The following is a 19,104-nucleotide window of genomic DNA, read 5'->3' as shown; positions in this document are numbered from 1 at the left end:
GCTCAGCTGCCCTACCGGAGCTTGGGCAGGCTGGGAGATAGCTGCTAGCTTAAGAGTCTCCTGCAGGCTGGTGGAGCCTTCCCCAGGGATGGCACCTCCCTGCTTGCAGCTTCAGCTCTCAGAAGCCACTGCTCCCCGGGTGGTCCCAGGCTCCATTCCTCTCTCTCACTTTTGGCCTTGGTCAGTAGAGAACATGCAGCTGCCCAAGCAGCTTCCTTTGAGGGGCAGGGTTAGCATGGGCAATAGGGAGTGATTTAGTAGGAGGAGATTCCTGTTTCTAACTTGATGATAATGATGACAATGATTATGACAATAATGGCTACCATTTACTGAGAGCTTAGCACTGGCCAAGGACAGGGCTGTTTTTCATGTATGAACTCATTTAATTCTCACAATGGCCTGAGAAATGGATGCTATTATAATACCTATTTTACAAATGAACAAACTGAGGTTTAGAGTTAAACAATTTGCTCAAGATCACAAAGCTAGTAAGTGACATAGCAGGGACTCTAGTGAGTCAAGCTCTAAAGTCTGTGCTCTTACTAATAATACCAACCAGCACAGGGGTGGGGGCCTAATCTGGATGGTGAGCCCAGATCCATCCCAGAGTGGCTCGGCTTCACCAGGTCTCCCATAGCCCCACCGAGGACCTGTGCTGTACACCCTGCTCTCTCCCCTAACTGCCCATATCCAGATGGTTCTCCAGTGGAATTTTGGCTGAAAGTGGTTGGTAAAGTGTGTGGGGTAGCAGAGTCTAGGGTGGAACGACAGGTGCTTCGGTAGCATCCCTAAGCAACTAGACTGTTATCTTCGTGAAGAATGATGCCTGAAGAAGTATCTACCTCTTCTCTCCCAATCTGCTTAAGTGACTCAGTCTTGTCGTCTGAGCACAGATGAGATATCAGGATGGGGCCAGAACTGCCACTATCCTAAGAGGTCTCAGGGGTTTGGGTGCTGTCTGCAGTTACCACTCATCTGACAACCAACAGGCTATGGTGTCAGATGGTGCACTTCCAGAGAGACCCTGGGAAGGAGGAAGACACTACGTATTTACTTCCTTGTTAACCTGGACTGGAGTGAGGGGAATAGGATGCCTGGCTGGCCCACGAGGGAACGAGGCCTCTGCCTGCTCTGATCAGGACACACTGGGTCATCATGGGGCTCTGAGTGAGCTTGACTGAGGTCAAAGGAGGGTCAGCAAGGCTTGTCTGAGGTTTTCTCAGCTCTCACAGCAAACGAGGAAGTTCAGGGTTATGAAATTACACAGACCTGGGTAAGTAGGGTTTCCCAGGGGCCACTAACATACAAGGAACTCAGAAGGCTCGTGGGAAAAGGAAGAAGTGGGCAGTGTGGCATGGGTCACAACCTTTGTCTGGTTAATAAGACTTGAAGGAGAGAGAATGGGGGCACCACCAAGGTCTGGGACCAGAGAACCGGTCTGTTCCCTGTAGGAGTGAAAGAACTGTGGCTCAGCCCCTCTCTCTGGGCCTCACGTGCCTAACTTGATTTGGCACTGCAGGCACCACTGGCCCGAGGGCATCTCTTACAGCAATCCTGGAGAGCTAGCCTTGCTGACCTTCCACGGCTGCCTCAGCCTCCCCGTGTGGGTGAGATAACTGACTTAGCACTGTCCCACCCATGCTTCCCTGCACAGTGCCCAGGGCTTGGGTGGCACTGCTCTGTCCCGCCTGAAGCCTGGACACCCCAATGGCTTTAGCAACCCCACTGTCTCCTCCCATGCTGACAGCTCATTCTTTCCCATTATTTCCTGCCCAGGTTTCATCTGGGGAGTCTGGAATCGTGGGCTCGGCTTTATCCCTGGAACCACCTCTGTCCTGGAAGCTGAGCCTGTATCATCAGGGGTGGGGTGGGGTTCTCCAGCTATTCTAATGAAGCCAGTCCAAGACTGCGCTCTGAAGACTGAACCAAAGGTGGCCACTCTATCACTGTTTCAGATCACAAACGACAGCTTCCAGCTGACATCTGGCTTCCCTGGCCTGTTGCTGATTTCATCCCTGCACCCCACCCTGCTCCACCAGGCGCTTGAGACTCTTGCGGGCCAAATGACTGTGTTGGCCTACGGGTGACCTGGCCTCTGGCTGGAATTGCTTCCGTCCCTTCCTTAAGTCCCATGTTCCTTCCCACCTAAGTCCCCTCTGTCTTTAACACTGTGGGGTAAAAGAAGGTAAGAATCAACCATCAGGCAAAAGTGAGCTGTGTGCACACACACCCAGACAGTTACCCACACCCAGACACACAGCAGGGCAGCTGGCAGTGATATTAAACACACACATGCGCCAACACCGCTACACACTCACATTTACTCAGAACCCACAGACGGCAGGGAAGCTGGAAGCAGTGTTCAACTTAAACTGACACACAAGCCCAGCACTGACAGACCCACGACAGCAACCACCCCCAGAAAGACACATACATGCATGGCAGGGCAACTGCCAGTGAGGTTTAGCAGGGAGTAGGTACACAGGCTCACGTGTGCGCACACTAGGGTGAGCGCACACGGTTTGGAGTGAAGCAAGGGCTACAGGAACAACCAAGGGCAAACAAACAAGAGAATTCCTTAATCACATCAGGATGTGCAGGAGGGAGGGAGGGAGGGAACGAGCGAGGGAGGGTAGGCGGGGGAGGGGTGATTTTCCACACGGGGCCAGCAATGTCAGCTCTTCCTGTACGTGTGCTAGAGGCTGGAGTTCAGGCCTGTGCTGCGCTGAGCTCCACACATCTATAAACTTGATCCTCAGCCTGAACCCTAACACCCCCCTCCACTCCCTTTCCTAAGCCTCCGGAGCTGCACATTATTAAACTCTTTCTTTCCCTCCCTTCTCCAATGCAACATTAAAAAGAAGCATCTGGAACTCGTAGCAGAGATGGAGGCACTGGGGTGGGACTGGCAGGAAGGGGCACCAGCAGAGTGCACTCCTGAGAAGCTGGCTGGTCACGTTAACATCGACACTGCTCTGAGTGGTTATAAATAACCAGGGGTAGAAGCCGAAGCCATGGGCAGAGCAGGGCTGGAGGGGGAGGAAGGGGAGCCTTCCCTTTGCCACAGCGGGCTCTTCCCGCATAGTACCTCATCTTCCAGTTGTTTTCCCTCTTGGCTTCCCATTTCCTTTCCCATGGTGTCTGGGACGGGTGCCACTGACACATATTTTCCACCCTTGAATGCCAGCAGAGGCTCTTCTTGTCCACAAAGGGCTTCCAGAAAATACTTCAGCACTGTGACCCTTTTGCAGTCGGCTGCAATAACCTACAGGGCAAAAGGGAGAGAAGAAAAACAGCATTTTCTGAAAGGGAAGATGAAGATGAGAGACGCTGTTGGCGGTGGAGCACACGAGAAATGTGTCAACGTTGCTGGGCAAGGGAGACAGGATGAGTGTGCGGTGTGTGTGCATGTGTGACACGGTGAGCAAGGGACAAGGGGTGAGGACCAAGATCTTCTAAGGGAAGAAAGTCACTACTGTCTCTCCTTAGGTCATCTCGAGGGTAGCAGACAACCCCAGAATCAATGACAGGTATCCTCTGGGGTTGTGCCTCCCTCCTGCCCCCCAAAGTCCTGATAATAACAAAGAATAAATTAAATTCTTTTAGGTTTGATATCTAATTGATAGAAAGAAGGGTGGAGTGCCAACCACTGGTGGCTTTCACAGAACACAGCTTTCTGGTACCCCTCACAGCCACTCTCCATTCTTTTCCAAGCTCCCCTCTCGCCAGACTCCCAAAAGGAGAACTTTCAGCTGAGTGCAAAATGAATGATGAGGGCTTTCTTGGCTGTTTCATTTCAGCCAGATCATTTTGGGCTTCCCCTGGCGGGTTCTGCCCCACCCAAGAGCTTCTCATACTCAGAGACTGGGCTCAGGCAGGAAATTGTTGTCAGGAGAAGGGAGACAGGCAAAGCAGGTGGGGGTGTTTCACCAAAGCTCTGCTCCTCCAGGGTTCACGCCATCCTGCTCCCATGTGGCCACATCAGCACATACGCCAGTGCTGTCAGAGAAGCTGGGGCTGATTTAGCTGAAATGAAATTCAATATCTTGAGCAATCGTCAAATTTGTAAGTGTCTCAGATGAAGTCTCCATAGTCACCTTGTCTGGGGTCCTTTTCCTGTGAGACCACACACACATGGTGGCCTCACCTGCAAACCCATCTGCTTTGCTTGCACCCCCTCATGCCCTTTTCTCCATCTCTGGCCTCTGCGGTCCTCTCCTCCATATGAAAGGGCAGCCACCAAGGCAGAGGAGGGGCCCTATTTGATCTGAAGCTCGGAAGCTGGTGAAGGCCAATCCACACAGGGAAACACACTTCAGTCGTCAGATATGCCACAGGGTGGCAGCCCGTTCTCATCGTCACTGACTCTAGCCCATACTGAGTGTCCCCTGCCCCCTCAAAGCTTTCCCACTCCACAGTACGATAGGGAATTCTATGTCTGAATCACACAGTAAAGTATGAACTTGGAGTCTGTCTTTGATTGTTGCTGTTTCACAGGTGCATTTGTTACTCCTTCACTTGGACAATAACCCCACTGGTGGCAAAGACTACATCTCCTAAGCTCCCCTTGCCAGGGAGTGGGGCACACAGGAAGCTCACAGTAAGGACTGACGAGCACAGAGAAAGTCGGCTGAGTACCACCAGGAGCCACGAGGCAGGCATGATCCCTATTCCTGTGATACTGTGGAAACGAGCACCACTCTATCACAGGTGCTATGTGACTCCATCCTCTACTCCCTTTTCCAGCAAAACCTGCTACTCTCCCTGCCGAGGAGTGGCTCCTGCTCACCCTCACCAATGGTCTTGGAATCACTACAGGCCTGAATCTCAGGCTATGCATTTCAACTACTTCCACCTGAGAGGCTAACCTAAAAGGTGCTCAGCTACCCAGATAAGGCTTTGGAAAGAATAGCTGTCTTGAGCTTGGGGTGCCTGGTCCTGGGCTTATACCTCCTTGAAGGAGGAAGGAAGCTCTCCTTGGACCAGGGCAGGTAACCATGGATTCCATCGCGTGTATTCAAACAAGTGATGAGGAAGGCTAGAAATACAGAAGCAGGGGCTAAAAGGCATTAAAGAACAGAGCTGAAATGAGTAATAGCCTGGCAGGCAGCACGCACAGTGGCCTCCCTGAATCCCCAGCCTCACACTTGCAGAGGAAACTTCTGCATTTCCACAAGACTGCCAGTTTCCTCTCTGTGGTCTAATTTTAACCACCTTGTCGTTACAGTGTGTGTCAGCCACCTGACCCCACTATGACCTCTGACCTTATGCCCTAGCTACTGCTTGCACTATGGAGAATTATGTAATGGGTCCAGGACTTTCCTTTTCGGTATGAGGCTGCTACTGCTGAATGGCGAGGAGGTGGGGGTTTAGGGGGGAGGAGGACAGAGAAGAAGCTTGCCAGGGTCCTTGGCATCACCTGGATGGTGAGAGGTTATGGTGACACTCCTGTAATGTGCAGCAGCAATCCACCCAGAAGAGGAGAGTGTGCCCGTGCGTGTGTGCTGACGGGAGGGCAGGAAAATTCCCGCTGTTAGAACACAGGCTGGGTGGCATTCTGAGTGGCTCAGGAAGTGTGCGATTCCTGGCCAGGAGGGAGAAAGACCACATGTGTGGATGTGGATTTCTGGAGATGGGGATTTCCAGGGCACAGCGGGACCTAGGGATGCAGACATCCTGAGCCTGCCTGCACACATCCTTAGAGGATCACTGGGAACTGTCATTCACAGAGACTCAACAGCACAATGGAACGCCCCCCTCCCAATAGTCCCTTTTTCATTTTCACTCCTTTCGAAGGCACCTGCTTTCCCCTGAGAGTTTGTTTACTAGGGCCACTAGTCCCTCCCCTAAGGGCAAGGGTACTCTTGGCTGATTCTGAAAAGGGCTTTGATCCAGTGGGGTCTTTGAGCTGGTGCTAAGAGGCCTGAAAAGGATTCTACCTGTCTGGAGAAAGAAAAGTCACCCAACCTTTTAGAAGAGGGTCCCTGTTCCTTTGCAATCCAACTAGCAGGGGACCAGCCAAGATTGTACACAGTCTCCTTATCTTTCCAAAGTGCACTGTGGGTGAAAGACATGGGGTTCTAGCTATTCGGTAAATGGGGAACCTAGAGGCACAAAGTCTAGGGCTTGCCCAGAGGCAGAGAGAAGCCTCCTGTCTCTAGCTTGCTAGCATGCCACCTAAAGCATTCTGCTTTGTGATATGAGAAATGAGCCTAGAGGGGTGAGGACCCTAGAGTTTCACAGATTGATGATAATATTCTCCTAGACTAGGGGTCCTCAAACTTTTTAAACAGGGGGCCAGTTCACTGTCCCTCAGACCGTTGGAGGGCCAGGCTATAGTTTAAAAAAAAACTATAAACAAATTCCTATGCACACTGCACATATCTTATTTTGAAGTAAAAAAACAAAACGGGAACGAATACAGTATCTGTATTTGCATGTGGCCCGCGGGCAGTAGTTTGAGGACCCCTGTCCTAGACAAAGCCTCCAGCGCTTGAACCTGGGGGACAAACCTTTAAATACAGTAAATAAGAGACATCATGATGGAAGAAGCCCTTCAAACCACCCCCAAAGAGCCAACTCTGAGATAATCTTTGGCTGGCCCAGGAGGACTTCCTGGTAGGAGAGGGGTTAAAGCTAGGCTCCCTGCTTGGAGAGGAAGGAGTCCAGATGAAGTGTATGACATAATCCCCACAACAGCTCTTGTCATGAGTATATTTTTCCATCTTGTATCAATGAAAAACAGAGAATGTAAGTGGTATGTACATTGTAGCTCTGGGCAAACTCTGGATTCTCTAGAGGGGAGAGAGCTGGGCAGCATGGTGTTCCTTCCTGGTCTGTTAACAGGTTGTGCTGGACTGGGGCTAGAGGTGGGGAAAAGGGCTGCTGGCTAGGGAGTGCCCCAGGAAACCCGGGTCCCTGCACCTTCTCAATGGCAGTCATGGCCTTCCGGAGGGAGACTCACTGCAGAGATTATTAGGAACTCCAGAATTAATGGACAAAATGTCTTACATAAATCACTCTAGTCATCTTTGGAAACAAACTGGGGCTTCAGGTCAGGGAAGAGCTAAAAGCAAGGCACCCAGAGAAAGCCCCTTTTCCTTCTGAGGACCATCTGAGGCAGCGTGCCCCGTCAGTGGGAACTGAAACCTCTAGCTTCAGGGCTCCAGTTATCACCCGATCAGGTCCACACGCAAAGAACCAAGCAGAAAGGAAAACTGAAAGTGAGATGCGGCAAGTCAGTACAGGAGCCTGGCCAGTCCCAGGCTCAGTTCCTTAGAAAGACAGAATGTGAGCATGCAGGGGAGTAGGTGGAGGCTGGAGTTAAGAGGAAGGTTAGGTCTTGAGGAAAGAAGGAAGAAACTTCTAGGTCAAGAGAGAAGAGGGAAGGCAGATTGAGTTACTGATCTTGGGAACCTTAGGGAATGACAGATAAGCCAAGAATGGAGTTCTCTGAAAACTGGTGACTCTCCACAGCCACTCAGCAGAGGGCATGCCCAGCTTGGGCAGAGGTGCCCAGGTAGAAACAGAAAGAAAGATGTGAAAAAAAAGAAAAAAGAAGAAGAAAAAGAGATCTAAGCTGTCTTATGGAAGACAGGGGAGGGCGAGAGAGAAAAGGAACTGAGCACCAGGCACCAGAGTCTGCTGCAGTCTGAGTTGTAGGATTTAATACGCACACCTCAGAGCAGCCATGGGGAAGGGAGGACACCTCCCACCACCATCCCAGTCTGGCAGGGGAACAGGAGGCGGGGTCAGAGAGTGGAACCAGGTTCCTCTGGATGCAGACTCCAGGGAATGAGGAACTCTTTTATCTTTATGGGTCCCCGTTTTCTCCATACAGACCTCCTGGAAGGCATGAGCACCGTAGTGGTTGGTTAGATTTTTCAAAATTTCTTTTTCTGAACTTTTGATTTGGAGGGAATCAGAATTTAAACGTGCATTATCAGCCAGTTCTATATTTTTTGGTCTTAGAAAGTCCTGCTTGTTATTGCTCCTCTGGTTAAAGAGAAAAATCACACGGGTTTTCCCCTACAAACGCAAGTTTACAGATTGTTTTTCTTGTTTCGCTAAATGCAGTCAATTATTCTCACATTTGTTGAAACCTTCATTCAAACTTTATAGCTTGTTAATTTTACAGAATATCCTTAGAGCAAATAAGATGCAGACAGGAAAGTGAAGTCTTGCTGAGATTATTAAGAAACCTTAAAATAGCCTACAAATCCACAACCAAGGCTGGTAAAAATACAAGCTGTTTGGCTGGTTTTTGAGGTCAATTAGCAATGGGTTAATTATCATCTTCAATGAGTCAAGCCTACAGGATTGGCTACAAAAAACTGAACTCAGATTAAAGTGTTTTCACAAACTGGGAACCTCTAGTTATGCACAACTCACTCTCACAGGAGACTGAAGAATAGGTAGGACAATTCTGTAGTGGCCAAGGGTGGGTCAGCCTAAGAAGAGGCCTGCCAATTAAAGTTCAGATCCAGGGAATCCTCTGGAGCTGGGAAGACAGGAAATGTTTTATTCACATTCCTAGGGGGAGGGGCTTCCAGGTGGGGAGCAGACTCCAGGGGCAGGGGGAAAGCTGGCCACAAGGATGAACAATCACTCTGAAGACAGAAGCAACAGTTTACAACAGAGAGACAGAGAAAGGAAGCACCAATGCAGGGGCTGAATGACAAAGGGATCAGAGGGAGAGCAGACATGGTCCTTGTGCCAGATGCATATCCTGACAACCCCTGGGCATACTGTCCAGGGGGATCAGCTCAATCAGCATTTCTGCTTTCCCTATCCCTGCTATAGCAGGACCTCATTTCTACGCAAGACAGTTAAGCATAGGTCTCTCCCTCAGTGCCTTTTGATCCCCATGTCCAGACCCAGCCCTCCCAATTCTATAGTTGGTCTGGGCTAGCTGAGGGTCACAAGATGAAATGCTAACATCCCTGGCAAACCTGTAGTTGTCACACCATTCCACGTGTCTGGTCCCAACAGCTGTGTTTCCTTCTTAGCAGAGGCAATGTGGACCGTTACAAATCAGCTGGCAATGTACAGATAGAAGCCTGTTCAGAGTGGTATGCAGCCTGCTCAGGCCACCCATATCCTGCCTTGCTTCCTAGAAAGAAGGGCACGGGAACTGGCAAATGGTTGGGTGGGAAGACTGGGGGGGTGGGGGGGGGGGAACGGAGAATACGCCAATAGTTTTATTGAAGATTCCAAAAGGTGCGGGTACTTGGCTACTGAGAGGGAGATTATGTTCACACTGCAGAGAGCTGGGAGAACAGAGAAGATGTGGAATACACATTGGCAGTGAGAAGGCAAGTACAGTAGGAAACACGGGTCCATTCTGGAAGAGGCAAGTTTAAGCAATACAGGGAGATAGGCTTCACAGTCAGGCTATGAAACTTGAACCTGAGATCAAACCTTAACTGCCACTTACTAGCTGTGTTTCCTTAGACAAGTTACTTAAAGTCTCTGAGCCTCTGTTGCTCAAGTTGTTTGTGATGTTCAAAGGAGATAATGCATAGCCAATACTTAGCAAGGTGCCTTTGGCCCAGTAAGTGCTCAGTAAATAAGTGGCTGTTATTTTCTTTCTTCTTTGCTGCGTCACTCTGCTCAGAGGCGGGAGGGGCACTCTGCCTAACATCACTGAGATGTGTGGAAACCAGGCTCAGAAGTAAGGAAGGAAGCCTGGGGCTGGCACACAGCCTAGGGCTGAGGGGAGAGGCCCTGGAATGCTTACCTGCATGTTGAAGCTGCTGAAATACTTTATTCAGAGCTAAGGTACTGGATCCAGGCTGCTAGAGAGGCCACTTGGTGGAGGGAGGACCCAGCTCTCTCTAGTTGTCGCTCTTCCTAATTCTCCAAAAAATTCCTGGACTTAACCAGAGAGGCATGTATGTATTTTATAGGACTCTAGAGAGGCCTTAAGGGTCTGGGCTTTAGGACAAGCACGCCAGCAATGCACACATCAGAAATAAAACCCTGTAGCGACAGTCACAATTGCCTTGCCCACCTGGTTCCTTCATTCTGTGGTGTGTGTGTTGCTTTGTCTTTATTAATAGTACCCTCCTTAAACAAGACCCTGCTGCATCCTTGTTCCAGGCCTCTCAATACAACAGAAATGATGAGAAAAATTCCCAGAGGCATTTTCTACCCACCTGTATTTTCTGAGCTTGGACCTTCTGAACAAAGCCAGACAGGAATCTGGGTTCTCTTGGGCAGAGTACCGCTTGCTCTTCTTGAACTGTTCCCTCACAGAGAGAAACTACTCTCTTCTAGAGCGTGAGCTCTGGCTGTACGAGCAAGGTGAATTCTTAATGGTGAGCGCGTCACAGAGAGCAAACTATAGGCAGCAGCGGATTGGACGGGCTGCAGTCCAATCTGCTTCCCCTGCGGAGTGCTCTGAAAGCAGCCACCCAAATTGGCAGCATTAGGGGCGGATACTGGCACTGCCAACACAAGCCTTTCAGGTCTGGCTGGCTTCAGCTGGTCTGAAACCTGGAACACAGGCTCTGGGCCCTCACTCACTGAACCAGCAGGGGAGGCTACGAGCTCAGCCCCTGGGGATGAAAGCCCTTGCATCCGTCTCAGTCTGCAAATATCCAATGCAGTCTGTTTCCATACTGCCAGTTAGTTTTGGGCCAGGAGCACTGTATCCTGGGCTCTAGTTGCTCTGAGCCACATTCTTATTTGCCTTCCGGACAGGCAGGATCAGGAGACCACCCCTTAGACTGGTGTTCAGGTTCCTTCACCTGGTTTATTTCTGGTTTTATTTATTTTATGTGTGTGTGTGAGCAGTCCTGAGACATTGGTAGCATTCAACACATTTAGTCAACATTCAATTCAACAAACATTTACTAAGTGCCTTACTGTCAGCATCAGACACTATTCTAGGCCCTGAGGATTCAGTAGAGAACAAAGCAAAGTCCTGTGGTTCCAGTGGGGGGGAATGGGACAGAGGTGTCACCTCAAAGACTCCTCCCCCCACCCCCAAACATTACCTAAAGCACTCAGGAGGGCAGAAGTCTCATTCCTCTTCTCTCAAGGGAAAAGGAAGAGGAAGCCTGAGGGGAAGAGAAGCTCCTTGTAGAGACCTGGCACCCCCTCCTTTATCCCTTTTACACAGAAGGGTCCTGAGGAAGACAGATAGGGAATTCCCTTGGGCTTAGCCTTGCTACAAGATTAAATTCCAACTTTTCTCAATGCTTTCTGTGATCTGGGCAAGCTCTCTAGCACCCACCCACCCCTCCCACTTGTATATTACCACTCTCACTTCTTGCTATTATTTCCGAATTCTCAACTCCAGGCCCCAGGCAACCTGTTGGATATTCCCCTGCATGCCATTTGCTCCCCTTTGCACCTCAGAGACTTAACAGATTATTTCCCTAATCTACAGTGACTTCACCTTTATGCAGCCAACTCATTCCCTAATCTTCCTTTAAGTTTGATAAAAAGCCCCCCCCCCCCCCCCCCCCGCCGCTTTTCCCCCAAGAAACCTTTTCAAGCCTGCCACTGTCCACACAGTTTTCCTAAGGCTCTAATGTGTGACAGGGACTGTTACACATTCTGGGCACACAAGAGAAACAAGGCAGATCTTGATTTCACAGAATTTTCAGTCCAGAGGGATTCTGTAGTAACCTGACACTAACCTCTTCCAAATGCACAGTTGTCCCTTCGGCACCTAGGGGTTAGTCCCACACTTCCTTCATCTTCTCTGACCTCATAGCAGCCCTCAACATCGGTATTACTAATATGCCACAGAGTAACTGATCATTCAGAGCCTCAATATCATCTCCCAGTGATCCAACCCTTTCTTGACTATTTCAGGTGGAAAAAGATTCAAGAACCCGAGGAAGCTTTTTAAAACCACCATTACTTAATGTTTAAGAAACAAATAAGTAATTTTTATTATTACCTAACAAATTTCCCCCATTAACTTTCAATCCAGACCATGCTGTATGAAAGGTCTGCTACTGTCTTGAGTCTACAAGGGGGCTCACTTCCTACCAGGGAACCCATTCCATTTTTTAGCTTTTCTAAATTGGTAGAAATGTCTGTCCCTTTTAAACCCATATCTGCCCCCCAGTGCTTCTAATTCTGTCCTCCAGCCACATAAAAAAAAAACTCTAATTCTGCTTCTACATGACTGGTCTCAAATTATTTGAAGTCTGCTGTGTGATACCTTCTCTAGGCTAAACAGTCCCACTTCCTGCAACTGTTCCTCACTTCACCCGTCTCCTCAACATCCTGCTTATTTTTCACTAAGACTTTCACTGAGACCACTGTGTCTCCTGTAGCGAGTGCCCACATGTGAGCTGGCGGCTGGGAGCCGAGCGGAACAGCTCCTTGTTCCATTCTCGATACCTTGATTCTATGAATAGACTAAAACGGCTTTGGTTTTGCTGTTCACCACCTTGCGCTAAGACACTGTGAGCTTTAAATCAACAAATTCCCAAATTGTTTTCACATATGTAACTAAATAGTATCTCCCCCACTAAGTGCAAGAACCCCACTAACTAGTCCCTTTTATAACATTCCTACACTGAGGTCTCCCACATTATAAGAAACGCTATTATTTAGTATTGGGCTGCATGCTACTTGCTATGTGCAGCTGACTTTCTGGATAAGGTTATGGTTATGCATTTATTCTTTCTTATTTGATTTCATCTTGTTATGTACTTCTTTCATTGGAGCCTGTAAAGTTCCCTTTGGGTCTTAAATTTGTCATCTGAGAATGTATTCCCTCTCAAGTTCAAGATATCCATAATTTGATCTGTTGATTAGTTTATGCTTATCAATATCTTTTCCCATTCATCTGTCCTATTTTCTGTCCTAAGTAAGTTTCCTAAGGGCAGACAATGTAATTTGTATGTACATGCACACAGAAAACCTATCTGCAGCATACACTATGGGTATTTGGACAACGTGGATGACTCACCGCGGGAGGCAAATTGCAGCCTCAGGACCTTAGGACAATTCCAGGGGACGTCATGATCAGGGAGAGGTGCTAACCACATTGTCTACTATCATGCTCCTTGTGTTGTGTTGCACACAGACACCCTGGACAGATTAAGAGATGCTACTCTCTGCTTTAGGTGGAGTTCCCTGTGAACTTTGGGCTCAATAACTTGGGATAGGTGCTCTCTTGACAAACTGCTTACAAGAGTTTCTAGTTTGAAATAAGATACCACAAGAAGCCAAGCTCTGGGCACATCACACATTGCTGTAAGTAGAGGCTGTTGCCCCAGGGTAAGGTATAACACATCTCAGCAAGAGGTGAGACTTACGCTCTTCAAAGCACTGGTGTTATGCTCTTGGAAATATTACACCCATATCTTGAGAATCCCAACAACAAAGTAAAAATATAAAAAATACAGAAATTCTCTGAGGTTAGGACTGAGGTATAAGGTCACTATAAATTGCATTTTCGAGTCCTACATCTAGAGTCCTGAGTATCAAATGTGGCTAATAGTACCTCATAGTTGGAGACAAGACAAGCTTTGATAACTAAACCTAACTAAATTGTGTTTGTGTCATGTGCTGATTTCTGCTTGTGCTAGGCTCAACATTTAGAAATAACATTCTTTTTCATATTAGTAAAAGAATTATGTGCATATCTAGAGAAAATATATTTTTGGTTATTGTATTTTACTGCTTGTAATTATTGAAGAAATATAACTACATTCAATAATAATAAAAAAAATAAAGTCTATTCATAGTGTGAGATGAAGTATAAGTAAGGCAAATGTTGGCACACAGAAGAAGCTAAATAAGCATTAGTTTCCTTTCTTCACCTCTGAATACTAAAAAGCATTATTTTTCAAACCACCTGAGTCAGAATCACACTGTGAGCTTGTTAAAATTATAGATTCCTGGACTCTACTTTGGACTAAATAAATTAGTATTTCTGGGGATAGGGCCTTGTACTGTACACTTTAAATAAGTCTCCCAGGTACTTATGAACACTGAAGTTTCACAATCACTACTGTAAAGGCTGAAAAGATAGGGGGCCACATTTTGGTCAGTTCTTCAAAATGCAACTCCACTTTAGCTAAGGTTCAAAAAATATGACCTTATATTTTCCCTGGCACTTTTAGGATCTATAAAGTCTTTAGCACCCTATGAAGAAATTAACTATTACAATTAGATAATGATAATAGAGGTAAGAAAACTGAAACTTGAGTAATTTCAATGAGATCTGAAGCCAGATGTAATGACTTTCTAGTCCAGTGTTCTTGCCACTTCACGAGAGCCGCTTCCTGGGAGAGCACCATTGGGCCTTCTAAGGCATAACAACAAACCTGCTATGTGCTTCATCCATCCTTAAAAGTTCCCAATAACAGCATGGCTGCTACATGCGAGGCACCATGCCAAATGCTTTACATACACCAACTCACCTAATCTCGACAACTCTATGAAGTAGGAAGGGCTGTTATCTCAATTTGGAAGATGAAGAAATCAAGGCACAGACTTGCTCAAGGTTATGCTGTAAGTGGAGGAGCTACAACATGCCTCTTCTCTTAATCAGTGTCCAACTGCCACAGTTCCCCATGGATCTGGACCATTTACCTGTGCTAGGGACAGAGATGCTCACATCCCACAAGGGGGAAAATCTGATCTAGTATAGACACTCAAAGGGGGGCAGCCTCGTCCTGGCTGGGTAGCTCAGGTGGTTAGAGTATCATCCCCATATGTCTAGGTTGAGGGTTTGATTCCCGGTGAGGGCATATAGAAGAATCAACCAATGAATGCATAAGTAAGTGAACAACAAATCGATGTTTCTCTCTCTCTAAAAAAAAAATCAATAAAAATTTAAAAAACAAAACAAACAAACAAAAAACCAAAGAGGGGCAATCTTGTTGCTGATTTCTGAAGACTGAACTCCTGGGCTGGGTATGCTTTTCTTGGGCAGCTGACAGGCCCAGGTCCAGGGAGAGCAGGGTCTAGAGCAGTGATGGCGAACCTATGACACACGTGTAAGAGGTGACACGCGAACTCATTTTTTGGTTGATTTTTCTTTGTTAAATGGCATTTAAGTAATAAGATAAATATCAAAAATATGTCTTTGTTTTACTATGGTTGCAAATATCAAAAAATTTCTATATGTGACATGGTACCAGAGTTAAGTTAGGGTTTTTCAAAATGCTGACACGCCGAGCTCAAAAGGTTCGCCATCACTGGTCTAGAGGAAAAGTTCCTTCATGCTGTCCTCACCTGGTCAAGTTACTGAATCTTGTTTGCAAAATACAGATGATCCTGAAGATCCCTTTCCATTCCTAAAGATTTCTATGATTCTGGGAAGGCATCTTGGAAAGGAGGAGAGGAAAGACAGTTCAGCTCTGCCATTGACCTTGATGGGGGAGCTGTTCTGTCCTAGGGGATAGTGCCAAGAGCTGGGCTTCGCCTTTTTGGAAGGGTTGATGACTCAGAATCTGTTTCCATAGGAGACAATTCTTGACGGAAAAAGGTGGTATAGGTTCTTCTCATATGATAAGCCACTAAGGAAGACTTGGAGGGTTTTATGGAATCATTAGCACAGAGCTCCCCTCTGGCCATAGAGCAGAGGAAGAAACAGCAGATCAGTTTATAAAGCTCCAGAGTGGAAAATTTCTGTTGGTGTCCAAACTAAGTTTTTGGCTTTCTGTGAGGTTTGGAAAGACTCGGACTGATGTTTTAATCACCTGTTTAGTGTTCTGAAGCCTCTTGTCAGAGGCCTCGCTGAGCCCGCTCCAGCAGGCAGTGGGGAGCCGCTGGCTCACAGACCGTGCTCTTTTTCTGAGCCGTTTCTTTCCCATGGCCATCTCCAACACCCTGGAGCTCCCTCCAGGCCACTTGCAGGGTATAAGCCAAACCTGTGCGTCCCACCGGAGGCTGAGGACAAGCTCTCTGGCTGGTTTCTCACCAGATCTGAAGCCAGGAAAGGCTTCTTAAGAAAAGCCAAGGTGCGAAGAGGTCAAGAGTGGTCTCTGGAGACCATTTTGCCAGCAACACCTTTGTGGCATGGGATCAGGCTTGCCTTCTAGGAGAATCACCATCTAGACATCCTAAAGCCCTTGGGTATTGATCATGAAAGGAGTCTTCACGAGGGAAAAAGAACAGTGACCAAACTCAGGTTGGGCACGTTCTAAAAACAGAAACTCATGACCATGCAAGAAGCCCAGGACAGAGGTTCAGGGTAATGGCAAGTAGAAAAAAATAGCATTTTACTTCCTCTGCAGTTTTCACTGGTCACAGCTTCTCGATGGCTGACATATCCCATTTTACTGGGAAAGCTGTGGTGGAGATGAAGTGGTGACTGATGGTTGCTAGGCATTATGTTATTTCATTTGATTATCACAGTAATCCTGTGAGATAGAAAGAGGAAGAGGAAATTGAAGCTCTGAGGAAAGAAATATCCAGTAAGTGGTGAAGCTGGGATTTGAACCTAGATTTATCTTACTCCAAAGGTCTGTGCTCAGTCCGTTATACTTTGTAGCCTCTTACGAAGGTATTGATACTTTTGGAGATAGGGACCTACTTCAAGTCCTTTTCACTAAAGGATATCCCCCTTGCCCAGGAGCCAAAAGGCCTACCCCCAAGACAAAATAAACACTTATGACGAATTTGCATCTAAATTAACATAAATCAAATAGGTACTTGGCTAAGTTACAGGCAAGAACAGAGGTACTAACATTAAAAATTCCAGGGGGAAAAAAGGCCATATGTAATACGTTCAACAATAAAGATTAAAAAATAAAATGAGATTACAGACTACATGGGCAAACAAATGGCCTGTTCTGGTTAAACAAATACACCAACCTGAAACGTAAAAAAAAAAAAAAATATTTCTCAATGCATGTGCCCTAAAAGGAGTTCTATCATTCAGATTTAATTTCCCTGGACACAGTATGGGTAAGACTTCAGTTAATCAGCTGATGAGCTGAATGAATATGGGAAACTAGTCACTGTTGGGTGCCAAGTTAAGACGTATGCATGAGTGTCCCCAGAAAGTTATTTGCACTACACAGTGTTGACCTCTGGATGTATTGTAGAGAGGAAGGTCCATCATAGAGCATGAGGGCAAGACAAAGGAAATCCAAGCTTCCTTCTTCCAGCTGGCACACAAAGGTTACATAAACCCATCAGTCCCAGAAACTTTTACTGTGCAAACAACAGTTCTGTTCATCTGGTAACTCTTGATCTTGGAGGAAGATATGAAGGTGGAGAAGAGAAAGAATAGTTTTTTTTCCTGCCACAGAATTTTCTTTTTCCTTCTCTTTTCTGGTGTTTCCAGGGGAAGCTTCAACTGTCCGCTCTGAGAGTTACCTTCCCTTTGTCTGGCCAGACCACTCCACACATGCCATTGTTCCCTGCCAAGTTATGCGCAAATTCAAGCAGATTAAGCCAACAACATGGCTTTTGATGGAGGAAGGGTGGGGGGTCTTTCAATGGAACTCTGCTTACTGAGGGAAGAGAGACTCTTATAATAGTAAATGGCACATACTGCCTTTTCTCAGTGACCTCAGAGGAACCAGAGGCTACACTTAGAGAGAGATGAGACAGAAGGAAGGGAAAGAGAGGAGACCATGATCAGAGAGGTCTTAAGTTCCACAGGAATAACTGTGAGGACAAGGAAAAGGCTGTCTTGTCACGAGGGCAAAATTAACCAGACCCATCTGATTACAACAGAGGGACGGAGGGTGCTGGGATCATGAATGGGGGCAGAAGCTTACACACCACTGCATACTTGGGGGGATGTAGGAGAAAAATATCTCAAAGCTGATGACAAGGCAGGCAGGAAACTTACATGTCCTGCTGACAGGAAAGAAAGAGTGAAATGCTGGGTCTTCTCTCATCTGCAGGATTTCTAATAGGCGACTGAAGTTCACCCTCTTCCCAAGGATGTGCTGACAGCTGGGAATACTGCCCTTCAGGTCAGGCAGGGCAGGGATCTAGACCTCTCCAGAAGTTCACAAAGAAGTTCAGTAAGGACTCAAACCATGATCCAAAACACAAATGGGACTGCCATTTCCTGTTGGGTTTCCATGCTGTAAAAAACTGGGGGAGAAATGCCAACTACAAAGTGCTCTGTCTTATGTGGAAAATTGAGTATGCAATGTATCCAGCTCTAGGTTTTGACTTGTAAATCTAAGTGAGAACTAGTTGCTAGCTGCTAGAGGATTATAGTGTTAAAGAGACATTCCACCACCCAATCTGCCAGCCTTTCTGCTCGCTGTCCATGGACTTCTAGGGAGCTGATGACAAAGTTGTCTTGGGTCTGTGTAGGAAGGGCAGCCTCGGGCTTTGGCAGTTCCTCCTGGACCCCACATCACTGTCCTGTGCTCTGAAACAGCTCTGATGGAACAAGCCATCTGTGAAGGTTATTTAGTTTGGAACTGGAAGAGGGTGAGGATGTGGAAAAAGTAAACTGAGCAGCCAAAGGATGGGGGGGGGGGGGAGAGCGAGCAGGTGGCATGTTCATGGGACTGACTATGTGCCAGGGCTGAGTGGGGTGGGATCGCAGAAAGGAATGGTGTCAAAAGAAGGCCAGCCCGGGAAGCACTGGAATGCCCAGGACAGCATGATTTTATTTTCAAAGTGGTGTTTTGCTATTCTCCTTCAAGAGTACACAGATTCTCACTTGAGGGTTTCCATTATAGGAGAATCCTTGGAATAATGCCTTGCCTCCAGGAAAATGCCCGAATCCTGTCTAATTTCTTGCTGGGCCTGAACATAGTCTAAAACGCAAATCCAACAAGCGCTTTTTGTTTGGTTGGTTTTTTCACATCCAAAGCCACAGATAATAGCAACAACTGAGAGGGTAAAAACTGAAGATAGTAGAGATTATGAGAAAATCCTTATGGATTACAGAAAACAGCAATAGAAATTGTAGGATAATCTGGGAAGATATATGGGAATTTGGTGTAAACTGGATTATAACTGGTTGTTTCTTTGGAGTTTTCTTAACAGCCCCCTCCACTTATTATGAAGAACAAACATGTTGAAGAGACTTTTATTTTTATAATGTCGGCATTTTCACTTATGTTATCTCATTTAATCCTTACTGAAATCTTACAAAGGTACTATTGTCACCCCCATTTTACATTGAGTAAACTCAAGCCCAGA

General features: G+C 47.0%; 1 protein-coding gene across 1 annotated transcript in view; it reads right to left on the bottom strand.

The window, feature by feature from the left end:
- Nucleotides 1-19,104, bottom strand: part of SMG6 (SMG6 nonsense mediated mRNA decay factor) — a 214,777-nt gene that overhangs the window by 20,812 nt on the left and 174,861 nt on the right. Inside the window, exon 14 of the mRNA XM_081109365.1 lies at nt 3,089-3,265. Within this exon, the coding sequence (XP_080965491.1) occupies nt 3,089-3,265 (177 nt within the window). The remainder of the gene's footprint in view (nt 1-3,088; nt 3,266-19,104) is intronic.

This window comes from Myotis nattereri (genome assembly GCF_964212035.1).
Source record: "Myotis nattereri genome assembly, chromosome: 16".
Classification (NCBI taxonomy): domain Eukaryota; kingdom Metazoa; phylum Chordata; class Mammalia; order Chiroptera; family Vespertilionidae; genus Myotis; species Myotis nattereri.
This window is presented reverse-complemented; position numbering and strand designations above follow the sequence as displayed.